Below are 24166 nucleotides of genomic sequence, written 5' to 3' on the forward strand. Positions count from 1 at the left end.
AATTACTTGGTCAACTAATCAGAAATTATGATTTTAACTATTAAGATTTTAATTATTAATACAAAGGGCTTTAAACTTGTCATTTTTTATGTTTATTTGTGATTAAAATGCATAAACTATTTTTTTTCTTAATTAAAAACATTCTTTTCGTAAAACAACCTTAATCGAACCTGTCCAAACCTTATCTTCGATTTAATAGTACAAATATGAATAAGAAAAAAGTACAATTATGAACCACCAAAGACATCACACAAGAAGTTAGCAACTACCGGCTTAATACCCTTTGAACCGACACAACACGAACCCAAGTACATCTATAATTGGCACTTGTTCAAGTTATGTTTTTTTCATGTAAAAATTTCAATTTAAATTTTACGGAATGCCCCATCAAAGTGTGTGTGTATATATATTATAAACAAAAGAGAAAGAAAATGCGGGAGATTAAGTGTCACTAGAAACATGCAAATATCAAATATCAAAAAGAAGAAAAGAAAGACACAAATATTTGATATCCCTTGTCCTATGATTAACCAGCCTTGGTCATTTTCAATGAGCTAATCCTCTCTATTTTTTTAAATTGCTACCGGTATTTAGGGAAATAAGTGAAATGGAGATGCATGGTATACATATAATGGAAAGTGTCATTAATTATTTTCTCAAAACTATAATTAAAAAGAAATTGAGAGAGAAAGAAATAGAGAAAATCTTTTTTTTTTTCATTTTCAATTCGGAGATAGTTTAAGTTTTTGCTGGCTCCACATCTCTATTGGCATGTTTGTGGGAAAGCTGGTATGAATTATTACATTAAGAGTAAGTGCTTCCTTTGTTCTTCATGGTCCTCAATTTGTCATGCATCCACCCTACAACCCCCACTCACCTTTAACTACATAGAATGACTTGAGAGCAAAGGCAAAAATAAAAGAGTTGTACCTCTCACATGCACACACACACTATATATATATATATATATATATATATATATATATATATATATATATATATATATATGATTAGAGGGGATGGGGAGAAAGGGAATTAAGTGTGAGATGAAAATAATAAGGATTAAGTAGTCGTTTTTTGTCTTCAAGTTTCATTAATTTTAAATTAGTCCTATGATATTTCATTTATCCATCTCTTAGTCATTGTTTATAAGTTTTTTTTAATCAAGAGCTATAATTCTCCTCCCATCATATCAGTCCAAGTTTTTGGTAAAATATTATCTCCGGCTACTATTTCATACACAAGTCAAAAATTAAACTTCAAATTTAAATTAAAAGATTTAGGTTTTGAATTATCATTTGTCTAAGTAACTTTCGGTATGATGTATTATTTAGAAGTTGCATCAATTATATATGTGTGCGACATGAGGAATGAAGTGAAGGGACACACGTTTTGCCTCATATGGCCACGGCCAATTTGGGTGGGCCCATTTGCTTGCATTCAGTGGGGGCCCAACTGAACTGTTTTTAGGCCCAACCTCCTCGCATGCTTCATTGGAAAAGCATTAGTGTCTCAAAGGGCCAAAATCAATTTGCCTGCCTAGCAGAAATAAGAAGCTTAAAAATCAGTGTCCTAGCAACTTTCTAGTTTTGCATCAATAATATATCATGCTTCTGCAACTGAAGCAGTATTTTACTCCGAGGAAAGAAAAATATTCAAGTGAAATGTTGTTTAGTAGAAAAAGGAACAAATGGTGTTAAATAAGCTCCTAATCATAGTTTTAAAAACCAACCTATCGTTCAAGTGAAATGTTGTTTATTGAATAATATATAATATGCTTCTATGATATTCTTTTTTTTTATCTTGATAACAAAATATATATAATAAATAATTATTATCATATAATCAATGAACGGATTAGTTTTCATAACACTAATGGTAATGGATCGAAAGAATCTAAAATTAGTTTGAAATTTAATTTAATAATTACTTTGTTAAATTTTATTTGTGAACTAAACTGGTTGAATTTGAATTGAAAAATGAATTCATTAAATAAATTTGGAATATGTATAAATTGACTTATTTAATTCATGAATGATCTAATTCTCTATTTATTTATATAATTTTTTTTTGTTCACCAAGACATTATTGTGAAGTATTCATCAGTTTTGTTTATGATTAATTTCTGTCAGAAAAATTTGACTGATCATCTTTAGTGTGATCTCTCCTCCTATTTATATTTTTTAATTCATAGTACTTAAACCTAAGATCTTACTTAAGGTAACTCAAATCTAATATCACTCAAATTAACAATCTTATTAGTTCTATATAACAATCTTATTAGTTCTATATAGGTTTTGCTAAGATACATGGCACACCCATTCTTTTAGAGTTAGAATATGTCAGCAAGCTAAATCTTAGGTATATTTTAAGAAAATCATAATTATAACTGGCCAACAAACTCTTTCTAGAATAGAGAAATGGACATGGGTTAGCAAACTTTTGCTAATATATATGCACTTGTGTACATGTGTTTTTAAATCTAGTCAATACAATCATATGAATTAAAAATTATTTAGAAGTCATATGATTAGTTTTAAAAAAAGAGTCATGCTTTTTTTTCTTTTAATCGCTATACAATATTACAATTCCTTCGAAAAACAATTAGTTCTACAGTACAACATATATATTAGATTTCCTATCTATTATATTGCTTTAGAAGATAGGAGACTATTTCTATGTTTCCTTCTCTTAATCCTTATTAGTGGAAAATTATAGCTAAAATAGGCTTTCAGCTTTAATTACAGGATTGCATATGAGAAACTTGCAAACGCAACTTAACCACTTCTCCAGAGAACTCACAATAACAGAGGAAAATCTCTACTTTAAATGGGGTTAGATTGGCTTGTAGTTAATCTCAAAGTAGTTAGTTTTGACATGCGTATATGTATGGTTCATTTAAAATATTAGTTAAGATTATTATTATATATATTATGTTTAGCTTAAACCAAACGTATTTCCTTATAGATTTAACTAAACTTTAGTTGATTAATTTGGACACAGTCATTTGAAAAATAAGAAAAGTACACCAATTAGGTTTGTTTTCAACCAAAAATGTACTATTTTGATTTGTTATTATGTTTAGTGAAACATAGGATGGTAGACAAGAAACAAGAAAAATCAAATATATAATATTTGACGAGTTGAACAAAGTAGTGCTTATTTCAGATGAATCTCTTAAATGCAACTAGTTGTTAAATAGACAAGTTTAAAATCATACTCAAACTTAATTTATTTATCAAACAGACTATTTAAAAAGCTTGAATTGTAATGTTCACTTTATATCAACACACATATTAATTATGATTCCATATATGCAAGGGGGAAAATGTGATTATGTGAAACAATCCGGTCCCACTTTTTTTTTATTTTTGTTTCCTATCAAAATCAAACAAATGCTTAGAAGATGCAACAAGGAAAAACTGAAGCCATTGTAGCTCATAAGTGAGACTTGCAAAACCCGGTACTGATCAGCTTAATTATAATGATGATTGAGAAACAATGCATTGTTTTTTAGTTCAACCAAAGAAACACACAGAAGTCATATCAGTTGAATTGTTGGACAACAAATTGCATATTGATTTTATAAGTGGTTAGGCATAAAACCTGCCAATTAACCTTCTAGAAAAGGAAACATAATAGTAAGTTATCCCCTGCATGGATCCGTTGGAGTATGTAGTAATTTAGTTCATGTTGGATGAATGTTTTCAAGCTTGATTTTATAAAATTAATTTTAGTTAAAAGTGAGTTTAAAGAGAAGTGATTTATGTTTTTATACTTTTATTAAAAATAGTTTGTGTAAAATAATATTATTTAGATAATTTTGTTAGAATTAAATTCATAATTTTCATTAACCAACCGTGAAAGTAAGTGTGGGTAACTTTCATTCGAACTTGATTTTGAAGCATAATATTTGTTGGGTTCAAGATCACAAATCATATAATTAGAGTTGTCAAAATGTATTGTCTAGTCCAATCTAGCAAATTAAGAAGTGAAAAGCAATTCAAGCCAAATTTATATGCATGATAGTCTCTAGTCCAACAATTCATATGTATAACCTAGCCTGTGTCAAATTGACCTAGTTCTTTTTGGACCTTAAATTTGAGAGTTTAGTCTAACCCACTAGGCAGAACCAATTATGAAAACTTTAAACAAAAAATACATTTAATAGGATGTGAACTACATGAAAGGCAGTGGTAGATTCATGTTACGTTCAGGGGTTCATTCGTATCTCCTCAGTTTTTAAAATTACACTTAAATATAGTAAATGTGTATATTTTGTCCTCTAATTTTGTATATTTGAGTTTCTTGTTCTTAATTTTTCACAATAGTAATTATTAATTTTTATTTTTTAAATTGATTGCCCCTAACTTAGGTTTTTAGATTCGGCACTAATAAAAGTAGTTTCAAAGAGTATTTATATTATTTAATAAATAAGAATTCTAGTCTTATTTTGAAAAAAATTTCAAAGCCTAGAAAAATTACTTATTATGAAGATCGTTAATTTTAAAGAACCCATTAAAAAAAAATCTCTTACATAGAAGATAAAATACTAATTTGGTTCGTATGTTAATTTAATTAGTTTAATTTAACATTTTTATCATTAAAAAAAGCTTACTTTGAACCCTTAATTTTTAAAACTGATGTAATGTTATTCGTTCTTAAAATATGATTCTTTATTATATTTTTTTGTTAATGTAAATTATTTTTATTTTTTATGTTATAAAAAATAATTTGATTTTTTAAATATTTAAAATCTAAAAATAAAAATGAGACACCACCTTTGCTCTCTCATTTCATGGCTCATGCCTCATGTAGAGGGGATTATTTTTTTAATATGGGCATATGGCCCGTGAACTGAATCTCCATTCCACATAATTTTCACTCATCCAAATCCTAGAAATTTAATTCATCTTCTTTATTTCTTTCTTTCGTATTTTTTTCCTACCTAAATACATTCAACCAAAGGGTTAATATCAAATGCCATAAGTCGAAAATTAGGCTTGACAATTTAGCTTGAACATGACGATTTGATTCAATATTATGAAAGTGGCTATGATTTTCAAAAGACAATAACAAAGCAACCTTTTATTATTATTATTATTATTATTATGGTTTGCTTTTAAGGCTTCTTTACTATGATACACAAAATTCGAATTTCAAAACTCTGTAATCATGATCATCGCAAATAATAGTGAGAGCGAGCAGGTAATTGCGGTAAAAAAAATTAGTAAAGTGATACGATCAGAAGTAGATTTCTACTTTGATTTATTTTAATTTGCATTAATAAATTATTATCTTCTTTGATTCACACAGAAGTAGATTTCTTTTGAGTTTTGTCCAAAAAAGCTTCACCAGAGAGAAAGAGAGGTTGGTCCTATGCACTTTAGGAAAATATAAACGAAAACGTTTTATATAATAATGTAATGTTAAAAAAGTATAATCACATATTAAATCGTTAAATTACGTGTACGTACGGTGTTTTGTGAAAATGCAAAACAATTAAACTAAATAATACTTGAAAGTTGATTTCATTGAGGAAGAATTATTTTAAAGAAAAAAAACAAACTAAATATAAATTATACTTGAAATTTGTAATTTTAAAAATCTCAAAAATTTATATAATTATATTTTACTGATATTTTTTATATATCATGTAATATTTAAATATTTATTAAATAAAATAAGAAAAAAACATTTAATTGAATAATTAAGTATTAAAAATGAATATTCATTCGATTTAATTTATTAGAAGAATTAATAATTTCTCATAATTGGGAATTTTAACATTTAAATATATCTATGCGTATTGCTTCTTTGATTTATAATGAAATGAGTTAAGTTGCCTTCTGTAAAAATAAAAATAAAACATTTAAATAGATGTAGGTAAAACTATTTTCTGAAAATTGGTTTTAAAAAAAACTAATCAATACAGATTAACTGCTAGATATCGTATTACTGTTAGCTAGAATAATTATCTAAAAAAAAGCTAGAATAACTTGGCCTTGCTCTTTTTTTTTTTTTTTTACTTAACTAGGCCTTGCACTTAATCTCTTAATTAAATTATCAAGTCGTTAAATTTTTGAAAAATAATGTGTAAATGTGTCGTATTATGTTTTGTAAGTTACTACTAAACAATTAATCAGATATAAGTCTGTTTAATAAATTTTAAAATATTTTATAATCTATTGTCTCTATATAAAAATATTTTTTTATTTAATTATTTTAATAAAAAAAACTAAATTAATGAATTTTTTATATTTTAATATATTTGTCAATTCTAAATGATCATTAATATGTTGGCTACATTGGCGCGGATACAAAAATCTTTCTTAGTGGAAAAAAATAGGTTTAATTATTATATTTGTCATCTAATTTATTTTTTAAGTTTAATTTGATTTTTTATTTTTAAAAGGTTTAATTTGATATTTTAATCTATTTATTCAATTTGGTTTCTTTATTTTTTAATTAAGTCCTTCATTTTTTAAAATGAATTCAATTTGATTTCATTTAAAATTAAATTTGGTCTTATTATTTGATTTATTTTCTATTTTGACCCTTTAATTTATTTGTGTGGTTCAATTTAGTTCTCTTATTATTAAAATTTTTTAATTAGGTTCTATAATTTTTAAAAACGATTCAATTAGATTCTTAATTTTACTTTTAAACAATTTAATTAGATACTTTATTTTTAAAATATGTTTAATATGGTTCTATTTTTCTTCTAATTGCTTTATAACAATTTAAAAATAGAACAAATTTGATTATATCGGTACATGAGATTTTCACTTCATATGGCTCCTCGTTCAATTCTTTTGAAGTCATTGGATTTGTTTTCTAGTACAGTTCGGGAATCTCTCCCCTTCTTCTATTCCGTTCCGAGTAACTAGGACTAATTCTGTCACGTTTTCATGTTCCAATTGAACACTTTCCTTTTTTATTATTCTCAAAGAAAAATATTTTTCTTTCTTTTTACCAAACATATGTGGATCCAATCTGTAAAAATAAAAAGACTTAATTGAATTATTTTTAAAAATTACAAGACTTAGTTGAATATTTTAATAATAATAGAGTTAATTATATCCAAAAAATAAATTAGATGATCAAAATTATAAATAAAGTTTTTTTTTAAATAGTCAAAGATGATCAAGGGAAGAAAAATAGAACCAAATTGAATTTATTTTAAAAAGAATAAAGGATCTAATTGAATATTTTAAAATAAAAAAAGTCAAATTAAACCTAATAAACAAATTCATAAGATCAAATTCAATTTTTAAAAAATAAGAGAATCAAATTGAATTTAAATATAAATTAAAGGACCAAATTAAATAAAAAGTAATTAAACCTAAAAATTAAAAGAATAAAGTAGTAAAATTAATATAATGTATTTTTCATTTATTATATATTTTTTTATATATTTTATGAGGATAATACCTATTTTTTTATGGGGAGAAGAATAATAATTTATTATGCAAGTATAACTAAGAAATATATTCTTGTAGGACCAATTGTCCAACACCTCAACATAAGGATCCGCCATTGGTTGGAAAAGTGTGAATCTTTCATCTATATATACATGCATATCAGAGTTGATTCAGATTCACAGTTGGCGATAATAAACTTATTAAGTAAAGGGTGTGGAACTTTGCATTCCTATTGGACAGATCACTTGGAATCATGCATTAACGACATAAGTTAATTATCAAAGTTTATTCCTTTGCTCCTGATTTTATTTTTGCTGAATTGAGAGTGATTTAGCTCAAGTTGGGTTCCCTAGAGGTTTTTAGGCCCCTTTGTGATCATTCTTTCACAAAAAAAAAATAAAAAAATTGTAAATCTTTCATCTTTGAAAATATTAAAATAACATTTTTTAGAGGCAAAATATAAATTGAACATTACTCAATTCGGTTTCCTTTTCTAAAAAAACTGAAAATAAATTGCTTTCTTTTCATAGTGCCCATTCCAAAATGAGTGAACTGATCTATGCAGTGGATAATTGACAATTGAGAGTCAAAAGCAAAAATAGTGGACGACTATTTTACTATAGGATAATTTGGGTAACCATTACATGTAGTAGGACGCATATGTAAATTTAATTTTTGTATATAATAATAAATTAATAAAGAAATCATTAGGAAAAGTTCGATTTTGATCAGAAGAATCCATGATGAACTTCAGTTTCTACCACACATTTATAATTTGTTATTTTTGATGAGGGGGTAAAATTAAAGAATAATACTATGAGTATTGTAATTACACAATAAAAATTGTGTGCATGTGCATTGATCTGGTATATGTGCTTTTATAACATAATAATTATTAGATTTTGTTTGAAATTAAAAATAAATTGCATAAATACATATACGTTATTTCTAAAGAATAAAATATTATATTTTTATTAATCAATTTTATTTATTATACTAAGATTTTTTAATATCTTAAAAGCTTAATTTATAATAAAAAAAATTGTTTCTATATCCTCTCTGCCAAAATTTTAACTATATATTCAAATTTAATAATCTATATTTAAAACTAATAAAAATAATTGGACAATCCAATTCTTACACTACTAAGTATATTTCTAATTGCTAAATCACATTATTAATAAAAATTTGATCAAAATTTCAAAGAAATTAATTAATAACATTATAAGAATGGTCAATCTTTATTAAACGAAATGGTCAATCTATTTTTTTAATTATGAACCCAAAAAAAAGGACAATGTACCCAAAAAAAATCTATTTTTTAATTAGTCAATCTTATTATTCAAAGAGTGAATTTGAAATAATTGACTGCAAAGGGTCAGAAATGTAAATCTTAGATTCTATATTTGGTAACGCAGAAAGATGATAAAAGAAAGTAAAAAAGTTTGAAATTTAAATTAAAAAGAAAATTACAAAAATATAGTTTTTGAATTTTATTTTTGAAAGTCAATTGCATGTATTCATTTTCTTTCTATTTTATTTCCAACTAAATTAAAAAAAAATGCATATTGTTTTCCATATTTTCTTTTCTCTCATTTTTTAAACTTAACATACCATTAGAGTTGAAACTTGGAACCGTTATATCATGTTACACCGTTTCATTCTTATTTTATTTCAATACTATACAAATATAAATATATGAACACATGATATGATATGATTACATGTATCCGTTATTAATCACTTTCCTTGTCACTTGCATAACGCCTAAAAAGCTCACGTTCCTGTTGAAAGTGGCGTACACGTTAATCCCTTGTCTCCTCTCTCTCTCTCTCATTTGCATTTGCATTTTGGTGGGACTTTGATGATGCTGTTTCAACTTTGAAGCACTGTAGCGTTGGAAAATATTTTCCAATACATTAAAATTTAAAGTAAATATTTGTTTTCTCAATATTTTTTTAAGATAAAAACTATTCCCTATTTATTTATTCCTATATTTTAGATGTTATAGTCTCTAGTCTTTTTATCTATTGTATTTAAAATTTGATATTATGTTTGTTACTAATTTGTTAGTTGATACTTGGACTGCATATTTGGTGGGTTTTTTTTACACACCTACAGCAAAATATCATTTGTCTATCTCTCCTTTAATATAAATTTAAAATTATATTACTACAATTATATGTTTTGCAGTATAAATATGATGTTCTTTGGTTCGAAATCTTTTTACCACAGTCAATTGGATTAATGAATTGTAGAAATGAGCACATGTATATTAATTTATTTTAATGGTGCACTTGGGATATTTTTTCTCTAAAGATAATGTATAATGTGCTTAAACCCAATCTTTTTTTAAACCCTCCTTTATTATTATACTTATTTTTGTATTAAGTATTTTTAAAAAAAAAAATTGTATATTGATTATATGTCAAATAATTCTCCAGCTTGGTTTCCTAGTTATTTTTCTAACATATAGAACCAAAGAAGAGAAAATAGACAAAAAAAAAATAACAATTTTTTTCTTCCTTGACATTAACTACAAAAACTGTTGTGTGGACCCCTCTATCTAGCTATTCTCAACTGTCATGTACTATGACTATTCTTCGTGTCGCCCAACAACATTGTAAAAGTGTTACCCTCTCAATCAACTTTCACTTTTCTTCCCACAATCCTAACCTTCACCACCAATTCTCTCTCCTTACTTTCTTTCTTTCACTTTTTCCATGTATTCAATGCCTCCCCATATCAGAATTATGCCTCAACAAATCTTGGGACGGTGTTAGATTAGCATTTTCTTATCTTTGACAGCAAAAAAGAGATGCCCTTGAGCAAGAGTTCTGATTTTTTTTTTGTGGGAAAAATTTGCTACCAAGTGGCATTCCTCTCAAAGAGTGTGTGTGGTGTACGTGTTTGATAATTGATGGACAATTTTGCAATCTGGGTCTTTTGAGGGAATTATTATAAGTTGGTGGTGGAATTGAGAATTGAGAGAGTCATAAGTTTTGATTCTATTTTTATTTTGAATTTTGATGGTGTGACTTTTGTGGAGAGAAATATGTGTAGGTGTTTTATGTTACAGGTGGGTAAGGATTTAATGGAATTTGGATGCACCACATGCTGTTATGTTCAGTAGCTGAATTGTTGGAGGAGATAAATGTGCTATTTATTGCAGGCATGGATTCAGTTGGGCAGAAGTAATGAGTCTTGTTGCGTGAATTGGTGATTTTGAGAGTGCTAAGGATAAGCTTTTCTTGGTGCGGTGTGATTAATTATCAAACTTTTTTCATCACGTTTGATCATTGAATATGTTTTTTATTGGAAGAAGAAGGGGAGAATCAATGAGCTGTGATTCTTTGACTCGTTGTTGTCAATTGTAAAAGCTAAGGCCTTATAGAGTTATCTCAATTGGCCTTTTCTTTTTGGGGAAGAGCAGATAGATAACTGGGATTTTAAGCTTTCTCTGTGGAACTTCAGAATTGATATAGTTAAGGCCAGTGGGAACCAAGCATTGATGCCTTCCCCTCCAAAGGAGATTAAAACCACGTGAGCTTCACTCAATTGGGAAACTTGGAGGACTGAAACAGGAATTCCTAAATGCTTCCTGAGTGGACTCATCAGGCTGCATCTTTGTCTTTTGTTCCTTCGCCATATTGAGTCAAAAAGGCTCAGAATATGAGGTACTTGTTGGAACCAATCTCAATTTTTTGTGTGATTGTTCAGTTCTTGTAACATGACATAAATTGATAACCAATTTAGTTGCATAACATGCCAAATTGTTCGGCTCTTATATTTCCTAGTTATTTTCCTATGACTGTTCAGTTTTGTCTTTTGTGCCCCCAAGGAATTGATAATTTTGATGATCACTGCGTGGTTAAGTTTCATTCCTCTCAGCATACCAACAAGTAGTTGGTCTGAGCGGTATTGGACTCCATCCTCTTAAGCAAGGTGTTGGATTCGAGCTTTGTGGATGAAAAAAATCGTGGTTGGGAAGGGAGACCCCACTAAAGATGATCAACCAAGTTTCTTGGCAGAGATTAGTCATCAACAAAGCTGATGGATACTCTGCATCAATGTCATAAATACCAAAAAAAAACATCCTCTCAATATGTAACTAGGTTGTCTGCGCAAATTGATTTAACAAAATATGTTGGCATGAAGAGATTAGTTTGATGTGCATGTATCTAATGCATCATTTATCCCATTGTTAGTGTGTTGTATGCATGAACTAATAGCATGCTTGTTTTAACCTTGAACCAGTTCAAACGTCTGTTCAACTAAAAGCAATAAGAGACATACTTTTTCCATTGGGGTGCATTGAAAGTTGTGCTAACTCTAAATCAAATCACACACGAAGTGGTTTTGGGGGTATTAGAGTGAGTGAGTAATGATATATTGATACGTGTTTTGTTGACTTTTAATTGCATCTATTTACTTTGTTCATCTGTCAGGTTGGGCAATCTCACCTATGAAATCATTTGAATGATTGTGGCAAAGGAGGCCAAGACTATCTTAGCACCCTTTAAGGGAAAAAAAAGAAGAGGAAACAAGAAGGTCAATTGTACCCAATCATCATGACAAAGAAGTCCCAAAGACGCCCGGTGCAGTATGAGAAAGATAAATCAGGCTGCATGTGGGGTTTTATTAATATGTTTGATTTTCGCCATGGTCACTCTACAAGGAAGATGATTGCAGATAAGAGGCAAAGCAGCAAGCATGCTGTTGGTAAGAACTCTACTTAATATCTAGATTGGTACAGAATTGAGAATCATCCTCATGTGCATAAATGATAAATCTATAAGATATGTCCACCAAACACCTAAGACTTTCTATATGCTAAATGAATAACAAAATCACTATATACTGAATAATTGTGCAGGGGCTGATGTTTGCATGTCAAGCAATTTCCTGTAATGATTTGGATTTTAAATATTTCCTAATCATAAAAAAATATGTTTCTTCTGTCTAATGTATAATGATAATGATTGTGGAATACCTTGTGGTACAACTGCACTGGTTTCACAGAAAAATTAATAAAAATTATTGAATCTCATTTTCTTTTCTCACAGGTGTTGTGCATTCTAAGAACAAGTTTGAGATGTTGGGCAATTTGGATGAAGTTTGTCACGGCAGTTCTGTAAGTCTGTCCATCCATATGCTTATGCCACATTGCCAGTCTTGAATTTGAAACTTAAAACGTTTAATAAATTCTTGGTCATTGGTAAAATTCGGTTATCTGCTAAGAGGATGCCTGTGCATTTATTGATATTGATGTATCATGAATGTTTCAGGGCAATGGAGAGAGTAGAAGACCAACAGTAGCAACTGCTGCTAATAAGCCTAGTGTGAAGAAACTCATAGAAGAAGAGATGTTCATTGACCAGAATACAATGAAGGATACATATAGTGCCCAAATAGAATCAAAGGAATCCAGATTAAGGCGTGAAGTCCTTTTGAAGTTAGATACCAAAAGGAAGAAGAAATCTTACAGGAAAAACCGTGATAAGGAGGACACCAATGATTTAAATTTGGATAGTACCTTGAAATCTAAATTCACACATAATCAGCACTCAAGGAAGCAATTGAAAGATAATCTTGATCTGGATAAGATGATTGAAGACTTTTGTCATCTAAAAGATGCTTATTCCATGATGCATGGCAATGATGGAGAAGTAGAAGTTAATGCACAATCAAACCACAGGCAAGCTATTTCTGAAAATGCAAGAGATGCAATTTGTGAATTTGTGGATCAGATGATATTAAATGGCAAAGATCCAGCCGAAGCGAGAAAATTCCTTTGCTCCCATCAACTTATGGAAGTTCTCCAGCTTATAAGTTCGGATAAGGAATTGTTTCTTTCACTTCTACAAAACCCGAATTCACTTTTGTTGAAATGTGTTCAAGAGTTTAGGAATTCTCAGGGAACAAATGAAAAAGAATATGGTTGTGTCACTGGTTCCAACTTCTCAGAACAAGATCATGGCAACCTGGAACAGAATAGGGAGATAGTCAACCATAAAAAGCATAAGTTTTTCAGAAAAAAGGAGAAGTCTCAATCAAAAACATCAATAAATGAAAATGAGAATACTAATTCGTCAAGTAGAATTGTTATTCTGAAGCCTGGGCAGATAGGCTTGCAAAATTTTGAAACTAGAAACAACCTTGCCTCATACCAAGATACTCATGATTCTGTCAAATATAATGGTCCTTCTGTGAGAGGTAGTTCACATTTTTCTCTTGCAGAGATAAAAAAGAAGTTAAAGCATGCTATGGGAAAGGAGAGACATGCAAACCCTGGACACCCTGCTGCTGAAATTCAAAATAAGTGGCCTATCAGCAAAGCCATTGGTAAAGACAATGTTGGAATGAGATCTCCTAATAAAGACCACTTCTTCATTGAAAAAATTGCAAGACCTACCACTGGTGGTCTGAAAGGAGACAAGACTGGTACAGCTAAAGATTCTGAATTGATTGTGGAACATGAAAATGGTACTTATCCAAAACAAAGGGTTTCTAACTTGTACATTGAGGCTAAGAAACATTTGTCTGAGATTGTAGGTAATGGAGATGAGAAAATAGACTTGTCAAGTAGGAATATTTCCAGAACCCTTGGGAAAATACTATCTCTTCCTGAGTACAACTTTTCCCCCCTTAGCAGTCCTGGAAGGGATTGGGAGCACCATTTTGTGACTGCACAGACAAGATTTTCTTCCTCAGATAAAATTTGGGAGGCTAATAAGGATAATGTGTCTTCCAAACAAGGAACCTTTGTTGGTGATTTGGATCAGGAAATGGACAATTCAGGGAAGCAGTCAAGCATTTGTGATGAAAGATCTGATAATAAAGTACAAGAAATTAAGTCAGAAGACATTAGTCATGTTGATAAAGCAAAAAAATTTAGTCCTGTTAGAGATGAGATAGTTACTGAAGGTATCATGTCTAAAATATATGATTTAAGTAATAGATTCTATGATAGATTATGGTGTATGTTTATTTACATATTCTGTTGCTTATCATTTTCTTGATTTCTGTGCAGGTGATGTAGAATCTGCAAAAGAGGTGAGCGTTTTGGAATCTTCCTCAGAACCAGTTGACCTCAGTGCAAGAAAGGAGGACCAAAACTATGGTATCTCAGAAACTTCTGATTGTGCAAGATGTTCCCAAAGTTCAAAGCAGGTAGTATTTCTATCTGCATTATAATTTCACATAAATCAATGATTTGGGATAAATTGATTATTATGCCAGACATATATGTTAAGGACTAGTTATGATTTGTTTAGCAGTGTACTCTTATGGCTTCTTTGGAAAAGTGACCCCTTAACTAATTCAAAACTATCATTTGTTCTATCTATAGGATGTAACAGAAGTAAACAAACCAACAACATCTCCACTGTCATCCCCCCCACACTCTTCCACCACTAAAAAAATTGAAGAGCTAGAAAGTGTTACAGAGGAACCTGGTCGACCAAGTCCTGTATCTGTTCTTGACACACCGTTCTCAGAGGATGATATCAATCCTGGCTACTCCAGATTTCAACCTGGTAAGAATTCCTGCACTAAAGCCATCAAGGCTATCTAACAGTGTTCCTAAACAGTTAAACTCTCTTTCTAAAAGCTAGATCTTTAAAAACTTGTTTCCAATGGTTTTACTGCCTCTAACTGTTTACTAAACACAGACATAAAGTATAGAGTTCTGCTTGCTGGTTAGTGGGGAGCTCTAAATCATACTTATCCTGAAATTCCTCTAGAAATTAATAGTTTCAACTTATTTGTTCAGTTTCATATTATTATCCTTTTTTTTCCTTGGAGATAATAAATGTTAGAATTATATTGAGGGACCAATCAGCATAAAATGTAGCAATGTAACATACCTTTTTGTTTGCCATATTAATTTTAATTTGACATCGCATTCATTCATGATTTTCAGTTGAAGTACCAGCACGGCTGCTGCTATTTGAAGAACAATATTGTTCTCCTTTGAATCAAATCAATGGAGACAAATATTGTCTGAAAGAAAATGAATGGATATATGATTGCATCAAAGCAGTCCTGCAAGCCTCTGGATTGACTGCAGATCAATTGCTGATGAAATGTCTTTCCTCAGACAAGATACTAGATCCTTCCTTGTTTGATCAGGTAATAGAGTTCTTACCAAACCAGCTTTGCCATGATCTGAAGCTCATCAATGACTGCATCAATGACGTTCTCATGGAGGTTTGTCGGAATTACTTCGGGGTCTCACCTTGTGTGTCATTCAAAAATCCTAGCATAAGGCTTAGTCCAAATATGAAGAAGGTTGTTCTCATGGTCTGGGAAGGAGTGTGCTGGCATTTCCTTCCCTTGCCCCCACCACGTACCTTGGACAAAATTATTAAAAAAGACATGGATAAAAATGGGGCATGGTTGGACCATAGTCTTGAAGCTGAAACAATTGGTTTTGAAATGGGAGAAGCGATCCTCACAGAACTGATGGAAGATACAATACTTAGCTGTGTAAGCAACAGTCCAGAAAGTGAATGTTCTCAGCTTCAATTTGAATATAAGGCCAATGACAACAGCTAAAATGTGTAAAAAGACAACACACTACTTTTTGTTCATTATCACCTCTTAAATTCCTTTATGAGAGGTGGAAGAGAAGTAAATAATACTGGGGACTTGTAGGCTTTTTTTAAAAGCATATATGGTAGCATAACATTTCTCTTTGGTCATGCCTGACTTCTCCAGTGTTAAATAGTTTCATGGTGACTGAGGATACTCAAATAAGGGACCACAAGTCACAATAAGTAAATAAGAAGCCAGTTGCAACTGCTTCTTGCTAAAGTACAAATGATGCTTGTCTTGTTTACAATGACAAAAGTTTAACATTTTTATTTTGTGTGTGCTTCACTTCACCCACTAAGGGCCAATGGTATTTAGTTGTAGATTTTGTAGAGTTTGACATGCTGATCATATATATTAGCAGGTGTGTTTGATATCAATCATATCATTATCATCCTTACTTTGTATACTTGTTTGTTTTTTTTGGCTAAGCTATATATTGTATGTAATAGAAAATAATAGTGTGAACTCAGCATATTGGAGTTTTCAAGGGAAGAAGAAAGAAGAGACATGAAACCGTGACAGTAGCGTCTTAGGAAACTGCAAAGTGCTTTGTTTGAAGCTAAAGAACATGTGAACAAATTTTCATTGCTTGATACATTTTGTAAGCTTTTAATTAGTAGTTCGGTTGGTAATAACTAGTATATCACATTTTAGTTTCTATTTTTCTTATAAAAAGCTGACACTTACACATGAAATCTCATTTCTTTAGAAATATATTATGAGTTATGAATTAATATTCAATGCGGAATTGCTGGTACCTCATACGGATTAGCTGTTAATCCCGTAAATTGCTGGTACCTCATGCGGATTAGCTGTTAATCCGTAAATTTAAAATTAATTATCCAAGTAAGAGTCGAATATGTGGCTTTCAGGTTATTAGCACGACATTCTAATTTTATGTTATAAAATAAATAATGTTGTTATATATAACACTAAAAATTTATAATGTATATTTAATGCACATGTAAATTTAAATAATAAATTTTGTGACAATTAATTTTGATATAACTCATACGAATTATTTAATATGATATTTTTTTATAAATAAAAAAATATTTATTATTAAAATTTTAAAAAAAAAAAACACTTACGGATCACGTAATCCATATGAGTTATATGGATTACGTAATCTGTAAAAACAAAAAACACTTAAGGGTATTTTTGAAATTTTCTTTTAATGTTGGGTGCACAAATAATATTCCTGGTGCACCTAGCAAAGCCCCGATAAAAGAGGAATATTAAGCTTAACAGGCCCAAGCCTAAGCTACAGTGTCCTGTATGATTGGTTAGTGATCAAAGTGCAGAGAGAGCCTATGAGGCTATTCCCATGTAAAATTAGTATGAATGAAGCACAATACAATTATTCAAAAATATTTCTTTTTCTTGTTATGAGGAGTCCTACCTTAAATAAAACCTACACGATTTACACATGAATATGTCCAGGGTATATATGCTTCATATTTTGACTTTTCAAGGTATTCAATTCATTCTTTTTCAATCACTTGCTTATGAAAAGAACTCAAAATAAAAATGTTAATATATTAGAGATCCATTATAACATAATTTTGTTAGGGACTAAAAACAAAAATCAATCATTTATTAATAACTTCAAATATATTTAAGTCTTAAAATTATATTACATTTGAAAGATGTAGGAAGAAAATAATCAAAGATTGAAATTAATACATTTGAAAATTATGCAATCAATCGTATAAGTACCAAACAAGATTACAAATTATAATGTTTTTTATCTTTTTATATTAAATCAAAATTAACTACACATTTATAAATAAATAAATAAAAACAGTTTTAGGTTTAAGATATACATAATTAAGTTTTTGGATACCAATGTTGCAACATTCATAATATTTAATTGAGATGTTCAACAAGTTATGGACCTAATACTTCTAAAATCTAACATTCAAAATAGAAACATACTAAACTATTTCATAACTAATGGAATTACACTTTTATTTTATAAATCAAGCTTACAACAGCCAACTAGAAAGAAAGATTATATACCAAATTATCAAATCAAATATCAAATAGTATATACATTAGCAACCAACAAATAATATGCGGTATGGTCTCAGTCTAAGTGAAAAGTACGTGGCCTAAGTCTGGCCTGCTTCCCTATCAAAGGTTTTTATTAAAGACCTAAGACTGACTTACAAGTCTAATTAAGAGCTTATTTTGTTATAATTTAACATCAAGATAAAGGTAAAAATATATATATTGAGCTTTATAAAAATCAAATTTATTTTGTTTGTACGTTAAACCTTTTTAAGGTTTAAAGGTTTAATATAGCATTCATGATAATTTATATAAAAAAATTCCAAAATAAGACTTTTAAATGAGACACAAATTTATCTTTAATAAAGTTAAATATAAGTTTTGGTTTGACTTTTACATAGATCAACATGTTTAAAAAGATAAAATAATTGTAAGATTTAATAATAATAATAATAAATGTTTATTTATATTTTTAAGGCTTAAATATGTTTGAGATCCTTAATATATATCCGATTTTTGTTGAGTACTTGATACATTTTTTCGTTGTTCCAAATCCCTAATATATTAAAAGTCTTGTTCTGAATCTCTACCTTCAGTTAAGTGATGATATGACATATTCTTAACGATTCTTTTAATATATATCAATCATTGAGATGATATCACGTTATCACTTAATTGATAACAAAAATCCAGAACAAATTTTAAATATATCAAGGACCCATCACGACAAAAACATTTATTAGAAATTCAAAATAAAAATTGGATATTTATCAAGAACCTAAAAATTATGTAAGCTTATTTTTAATATAGGCACACATGTTAGGCCTAAAAGGCTTTTTAAATTGTCTAAGGCTTAGCTTTTTTAAGTAAATAAGCTTTAATAAAAGCTATGGCCTAATTTATATCATGAAAAAATTTGGTATGACCTAAGCCTAATATAGATTAGGTCATAGTCTATGTCAAACATTTTGACCTATTTCCACCTCTATTCAACCAAACCCATCTTCCCTATGTACACTTCCATCCAAAAACCTCTCCTTTCAAAGTTATTCCTTCTTGGATCTATGGCGGTGTGGATCCAGAATTCCAACCACAGGAGTGTCGAAGCTCCACCAAGAGAAAGTGGTGGGTGACCCCACACAACACCACCATGCCTCCAATGTTGAGGGACACCACGCCAACAACGATGATGAGGATGTCAGAGTTGGCATACCCCAACATAGATGCTAACGACAAGCACATGCCAATGACAATCGCCACCATGTGCATGTCATTGTCGTTGAAGTCTCACGACAAATAATATTATGTAATCTCATTCATCTTTCAATTCGTAGCCTCGTCTCATCGAAGAAATGCCACATCCCAATGAATTTTTGGTTACATGAGATCGTCAAAAATCAGTTTCATGGAGAGGCAAAGGAACTCACAAGCATGTGATCTGCAGAGTACAAGCATGTTGACCTTAGAGAACAAGGAATTTGAAATAAAGGATTAAAATATTGAAAAATTCTTAAAATCCTAAAATATCCAATCGGGAAAATTTTACCAAGTAATGAAATGCCTTAAAAAATTACATTCTCTTTGTTAAATGCTTTATCCAAACACATGGTTGATGAATTTTAGAAATAAGCACATTAGAATATGAGATTTAAATTAGAGTTTAATGTCTATGCATTGATGTGTAAAATAATTTACACCATCATCCAATCACAAATCATCGTTTGAATTACTTTAAGATAATTATTTTAAAAGTCAACAACGTTATCATACATGATGAGTTGTGATTAGATGGCCGGAAAACTTTTTACATTCTCAATGCATAACAGTTTTTTCTCTTAAAACAAAGGGCACATTGTGATGCTACTAAAATTCTTGTTGGAATCAAAGAGAAATGAATATAACCGTTCCATTCTGTTCTGTTCATAGTCCACATGCAAACACGACCTAAGAATCCTTCAAAATTGAATCACTCCACCAATAGAAGTAAGATTGTGTACACATTTTAAGTAAGCTAAAGAGAAATGGGAAAACCCCGAAATGATCTTTCGGCCTTGAAGAGAGCATCAAGAATGTCTGTCAACTTCATCTTTCACCCAAATGTAAAGGCAAAACTCCAACTAAGTCTATACTACAGATAGAAAGTGAAATGAACACTCACAAGTACACCATCGATGATAATATATTCAGGCTTAGCTGGGGTATAAGCATGACCATTAAAGATTGAGTGAGCTTAAAAGGAAGCTACTTGGCCTTCTTGAGAAGATTAGAGGTTCGAAACTCTGCATCATCTCTGATGAAACTCCACCAAATGTAAGTTAGAGGAATGGTGGTGACATGCCAAAGAGCATGTGCATCAAAAAGTTCTTCATATGGAGGGAAATCATAGATTTCTAGGAGCATTGCAAGGCCACCAGAAATAACAACGAGCCAGAGCTTCCAACGTGAAGGATGGTTACTAACACCAGCCCAAACTGCCCACATGGAAAGTTGTGCCATGGCCATCACTACGCAAACTATCATATTCCATCCTACACAGTTAGATGGAGTGTTATCAAAATCCGCAAGCACAAGAGGAGAAAGAGGAATGAATAAGAGAAATGACAGACATAATGAAGAAAATTACAAGTTAAAACTTATGTTTCTCTCAGAAGCACATAAAATCCCTCGCATTAGGATACTTGCTGTAAAACCATAACTTCAATTTTGTTAAAGATGGTAGCTATTCAAGCCAAATCCAATCTTTGCACCCCTCATAAGTAAGACTCACTGCCACAGCTTAAGCCGAAAGAGTGGGTTGGAAGAAAAACAATAAGTTAACAATCTTGTGATTGAAGAAGAAGCCACATAGATGAATAGCATACATAATTAATGGACAGCTCAAGGTAAGTTTTTTGTCAAGCAGAGTTGTTCCTACATTGTGATTGAAGAAGAAGCCACATAGATGAATAGCATACATAATTAATGGACAGCTCAAGGTAAGTTTTTTGTCAAGCAGAGTTGTTCCTACAATCAACTCTCAGTCTTGGCAATAATAATATAAAGATTACATGACAGGACATACCATAATCTAGTAAATAGAAGTTGATGTACATTACGTGGGTGGTCACAAAAGCAATCAATGGAGCAGCAACCATGACTCTGGTAGCCTCATCCCTAATACTGAATGTTCGTAAGATGGCTAAAATGAGGGAGTACCCAAGGAGAACGACTGCAGATGAATAGTCTAGTTTCTCTGTTATATCAACATCTCTGCAGTACAAAACAATGAAATTTAAGCTTTAGAAGAAAAGGACAAAGAACTTGAGATAAAAGGAAAGTTTTAAGATACATAAATTGCAATATTCGACAAGTAATTGAAACATGCTTTGTTTCTTTCTCACAGTTTAAGTGGGATTTTAAAACAAGATTGAGGTTGAAAACAATTGGAGAATTAACATAATTCAGAACAATATCAGAATTAGTTTATTAAAACCAATTATATTACGGACTACACAAAATGTATAAAGGCTTTCATTTTCAAGGAAAAATGCCTTCACAGATGTTAATGTGTCTTAGAAAGGGGAAGTATTAGGAATAATCATATACTAAAACTTAACATAAGAAACAGTTTATGGATTAACATGTCATATGCATATATTGTTATTCAATTTGTGTCACATCTTTTGCCAGGGGATTCAGACTTAAATATAAGAACTAATTAGCATCACTACAGTAAGAAATACCAATGACAGCATAACTGACCCCACCTTAAATCAATCATTCTTTAGAATCAGTGCAAAATACTGAAAATACAGGCATAAATAACTTACCGACTGTGGAAAACAGCACTCCAGAACCAGGAGTTCAGTGATAAAAGCCCATACATATGCCACAAACCAGCATACTCATAATATGCCTTCTTTCCATCTTTTAGAGGCAATTTATAGTATATAAGAATGAAAAAGGAGACCCAACCATGAAAATGCATTGCGAGATTGAGAGCTGAGAAAGCCACAGAAGCGGGCTCCTGATTAAAAGGATCCATGATAGTTCATTAAACAAAGGGATTTAAGATCATTGGATGCCAACTCAAAATGAAAAACATAAGGATACAGCTTGTTTGCTATCATACCTGCATCCCATATATACGCCTGAATGGCCATTTTCCATGATATTTGACAGGTCCAAGGTTATGTGACTCCCTTTCTTTCTCTCTATCAAGCATGCAGTAGTACCGGCAGTCACTTTGACAATCCCATTTTTTCCATTGTAAATAGAGTGGTTCTTGTTGCATATACCATGGGCGATCAATAAATTCTCCATCAGAAGAAAATTTACAGTTTGGAAAGCATCTTTGCGCAACGCATCCAGTTTCCTGACACTGTGTTATACAAACCCTGATTTCCAAATCAAACAAGAAATAAAAATAGATTGGAGAAATCCAACAACATAACTTAAATCATAGAGCAAATAGTAACTAAGAAAATTTGGATGCAATGAAGATTTCCTACATACTAAAATTAGCAAAACTGAAAAAAGGAACCAGAGGTAATAAATGATGGGCCAGTAGGATAGGCATCACTTTTAATGGTAGTATAGTATCTAAAGTTTAGTTCTTCATAGAACCCAGTGATGTCAATTAATCCAAGAGGCAAATCCTACCTGGTGATGAGGCCTGGGTGTTTATTGTTGATGTTGTTATATCGGAAACTACTATGTATGGGGATGTTTGGTGTGAGAAAATGCTTTCTGTTTTGGCTTAGGGTCGTATAAGATTTTGTTTTCACTATTTTCAGTACAAACTTGGAAAACAGGTGTTCCAGGATAAATATCAACTTCTACTTGATAAGCCGATGTTGCCTCTCCGAGACAATATCGACTCAAGGACAATTCTACTTGATAAGCCGACGTTGCCTCTCTGAGACAATATCGACTCAAGGACAATTGTTATGGGGTAAATATCAACTCCACATGTCACAAACACGTGGCTCACAGCCTAATACATGACGAACGACTTGAAGATTATAAACAAAAATTAAAGACAGAAAACATTTTCCTCCCAATCCAAACAGCTCCTAACATTCCTTGTAAGACTCCCAAGTCCCAACATTAGCAGTAGTTATGCACTTTCAAAATATATCAAAATAGTAAAGATGGAGCTAAGTAGTAAGCACCTATAGCGCGGATCAGCATCACCAGCACTTGCATCAATTACCTCCACAGAACAATAAAGCACCAAAAGGAAAGCACACACCCAACCATCTAGCATCTACATCAGCAAAATTAAATTATGCAGATGCTACCAAAGTGGAAATGGTAAACAAAAGAAAGAACAAATATTTACAGAAAAAATCTAAGATGTAGAGAGAGAGAGAGAGAGAATAAGATCTTCAAATATCGTCGAAATGAAACCTTCAACATTGTGACAGATCGGAATTTCAAAAAATAAAGAGTAGAAGAAATAGCTCAAGCAGCCAAAATTGCATCTACGCAGAATTTGCAGATACATTTAATAATAATAATAATAATAAATGGTAGCAGATTGAGCTCTAGTGGAAGATGAAAGAGGGTATAAAAGAAAAAGAAAAAAACTTTGTACCGTTTACGGCGTGGCGCGGCGGCGCGAGACCGAGACTCTGTTGGGTCCGTGAGTGAAAACTGAAAACTCCCGAATTCAATTGGCAAAATTTGACCCTTGATATAAATAATCTTTAGAATCTCAATTTAGGAAAGTAACAACCTATTTTATTGGGAACATTGTTTTTCTTCTTATTTTCTTGCCGAATGTTTTTTCTCACAAACAATACATTTATCAAGATTTCATACTTTTCTCTGTACAAGATACAATTGTCCATGCAAACATTTATCTTTTAGTAACATAATCAAATCTAAGATACAATCGTCAATTTAGTAGTGAATTGAATGAAGTATTGTAACATTCATAAAGATAGCTTGGAATATTTTTTACAACCAAGATATACTTTAGGTTCAACATCATTCAATAAATAGTGATAATCAATATATCTATTCAGTAATATGTTAAGTGTCAATTATCGATACTTAAAAACACTTTCTATATTTCTCGATGAGCTTGTGTAAGTATTTGTTATAATCAATATAATTTTTTATAATCAAAATTATCTTTATTTCAT

General features: G+C 30.6%; 2 protein-coding genes across 7 annotated transcripts; one reads left to right on the forward strand and one right to left on the reverse strand.

Annotated features, from left to right (window-relative positions):
* Window positions 1-10020: 10020 nt before the first annotated feature.
* Window positions 10021-16615, forward strand: LOC114405741. 2 transcript variants are annotated; one of them, XM_028368220.1, is made up of 7 exons: window positions 10021-11101; window positions 11873-12146; window positions 12491-12558; window positions 12713-14351; window positions 14467-14597; window positions 14776-14962; window positions 15349-16615. In XM_028368220.1, the coding sequence occupies exons 2-7, from the start codon at window positions 11996-11998 to the stop codon at window positions 15981-15983; spliced, it is 2811 nt and encodes a 936-aa protein (XP_028224021.1). In that variant the 5' UTR covers window positions 10021-11101; window positions 11873-11995; the 3' UTR covers window positions 15984-16615. The 2 variants fall into 2 exon arrangements, with proteins under 2 accessions (XP_028224021.1, XP_028224020.1); XM_028368219.1 differs by having other exon boundaries at window positions 10022-11101; window positions 14458-14597.
* Window positions 16616-19893: 3278 nt separating this feature from the next.
* On the reverse strand, window positions 19894-23765 carry LOC114405742 (post-GPI attachment to proteins factor 3-like). 5 transcript variants are annotated; one of them, XR_003665292.1, is made up of 7 exons: window positions 23427-23543; window positions 23189-23283; window positions 22147-22411; window positions 21845-22041; window positions 21097-21284; window positions 20659-20801; window positions 20427-20563 (listed from the first exon to the last, which is right to left on the reverse strand). XR_003665292.1 is itself a non-coding variant. In XM_028368222.1 (6 exons), exons 2-6 carry the CDS (start codon window positions 23281-23283, stop codon window positions 20277-20279), a joined length of 1032 nt encoding a protein of 343 aa, XP_028224023.1. In that variant the 5' UTR covers window positions 23614-23765; the 3' UTR covers window positions 19894-20276. The 5 variants fall into 5 exon arrangements, 3 of the variants coding, with proteins under 3 accessions (XP_028224023.1, XP_028224022.1, XP_028224024.1); XR_003665291.1 differs by having other exon boundaries at window positions 20659-20810; XM_028368222.1 differs by lacking the exons at window positions 20659-20801; window positions 23427-23543 and adding an exon at window positions 23614-23765 and having other exon boundaries at window positions 19894-20563.
* Between the last annotated feature and the right edge of the window lie 401 nt (window positions 23766-24166).

Source organism: Glycine soja, chromosome 3 (assembly GCF_004193775.1).
Source record: "Glycine soja cultivar W05 chromosome 3, ASM419377v2, whole genome shotgun sequence".
Lineage (NCBI taxonomy): Eukaryota > Viridiplantae > Streptophyta > Magnoliopsida > Fabales > Fabaceae > Glycine > Glycine soja.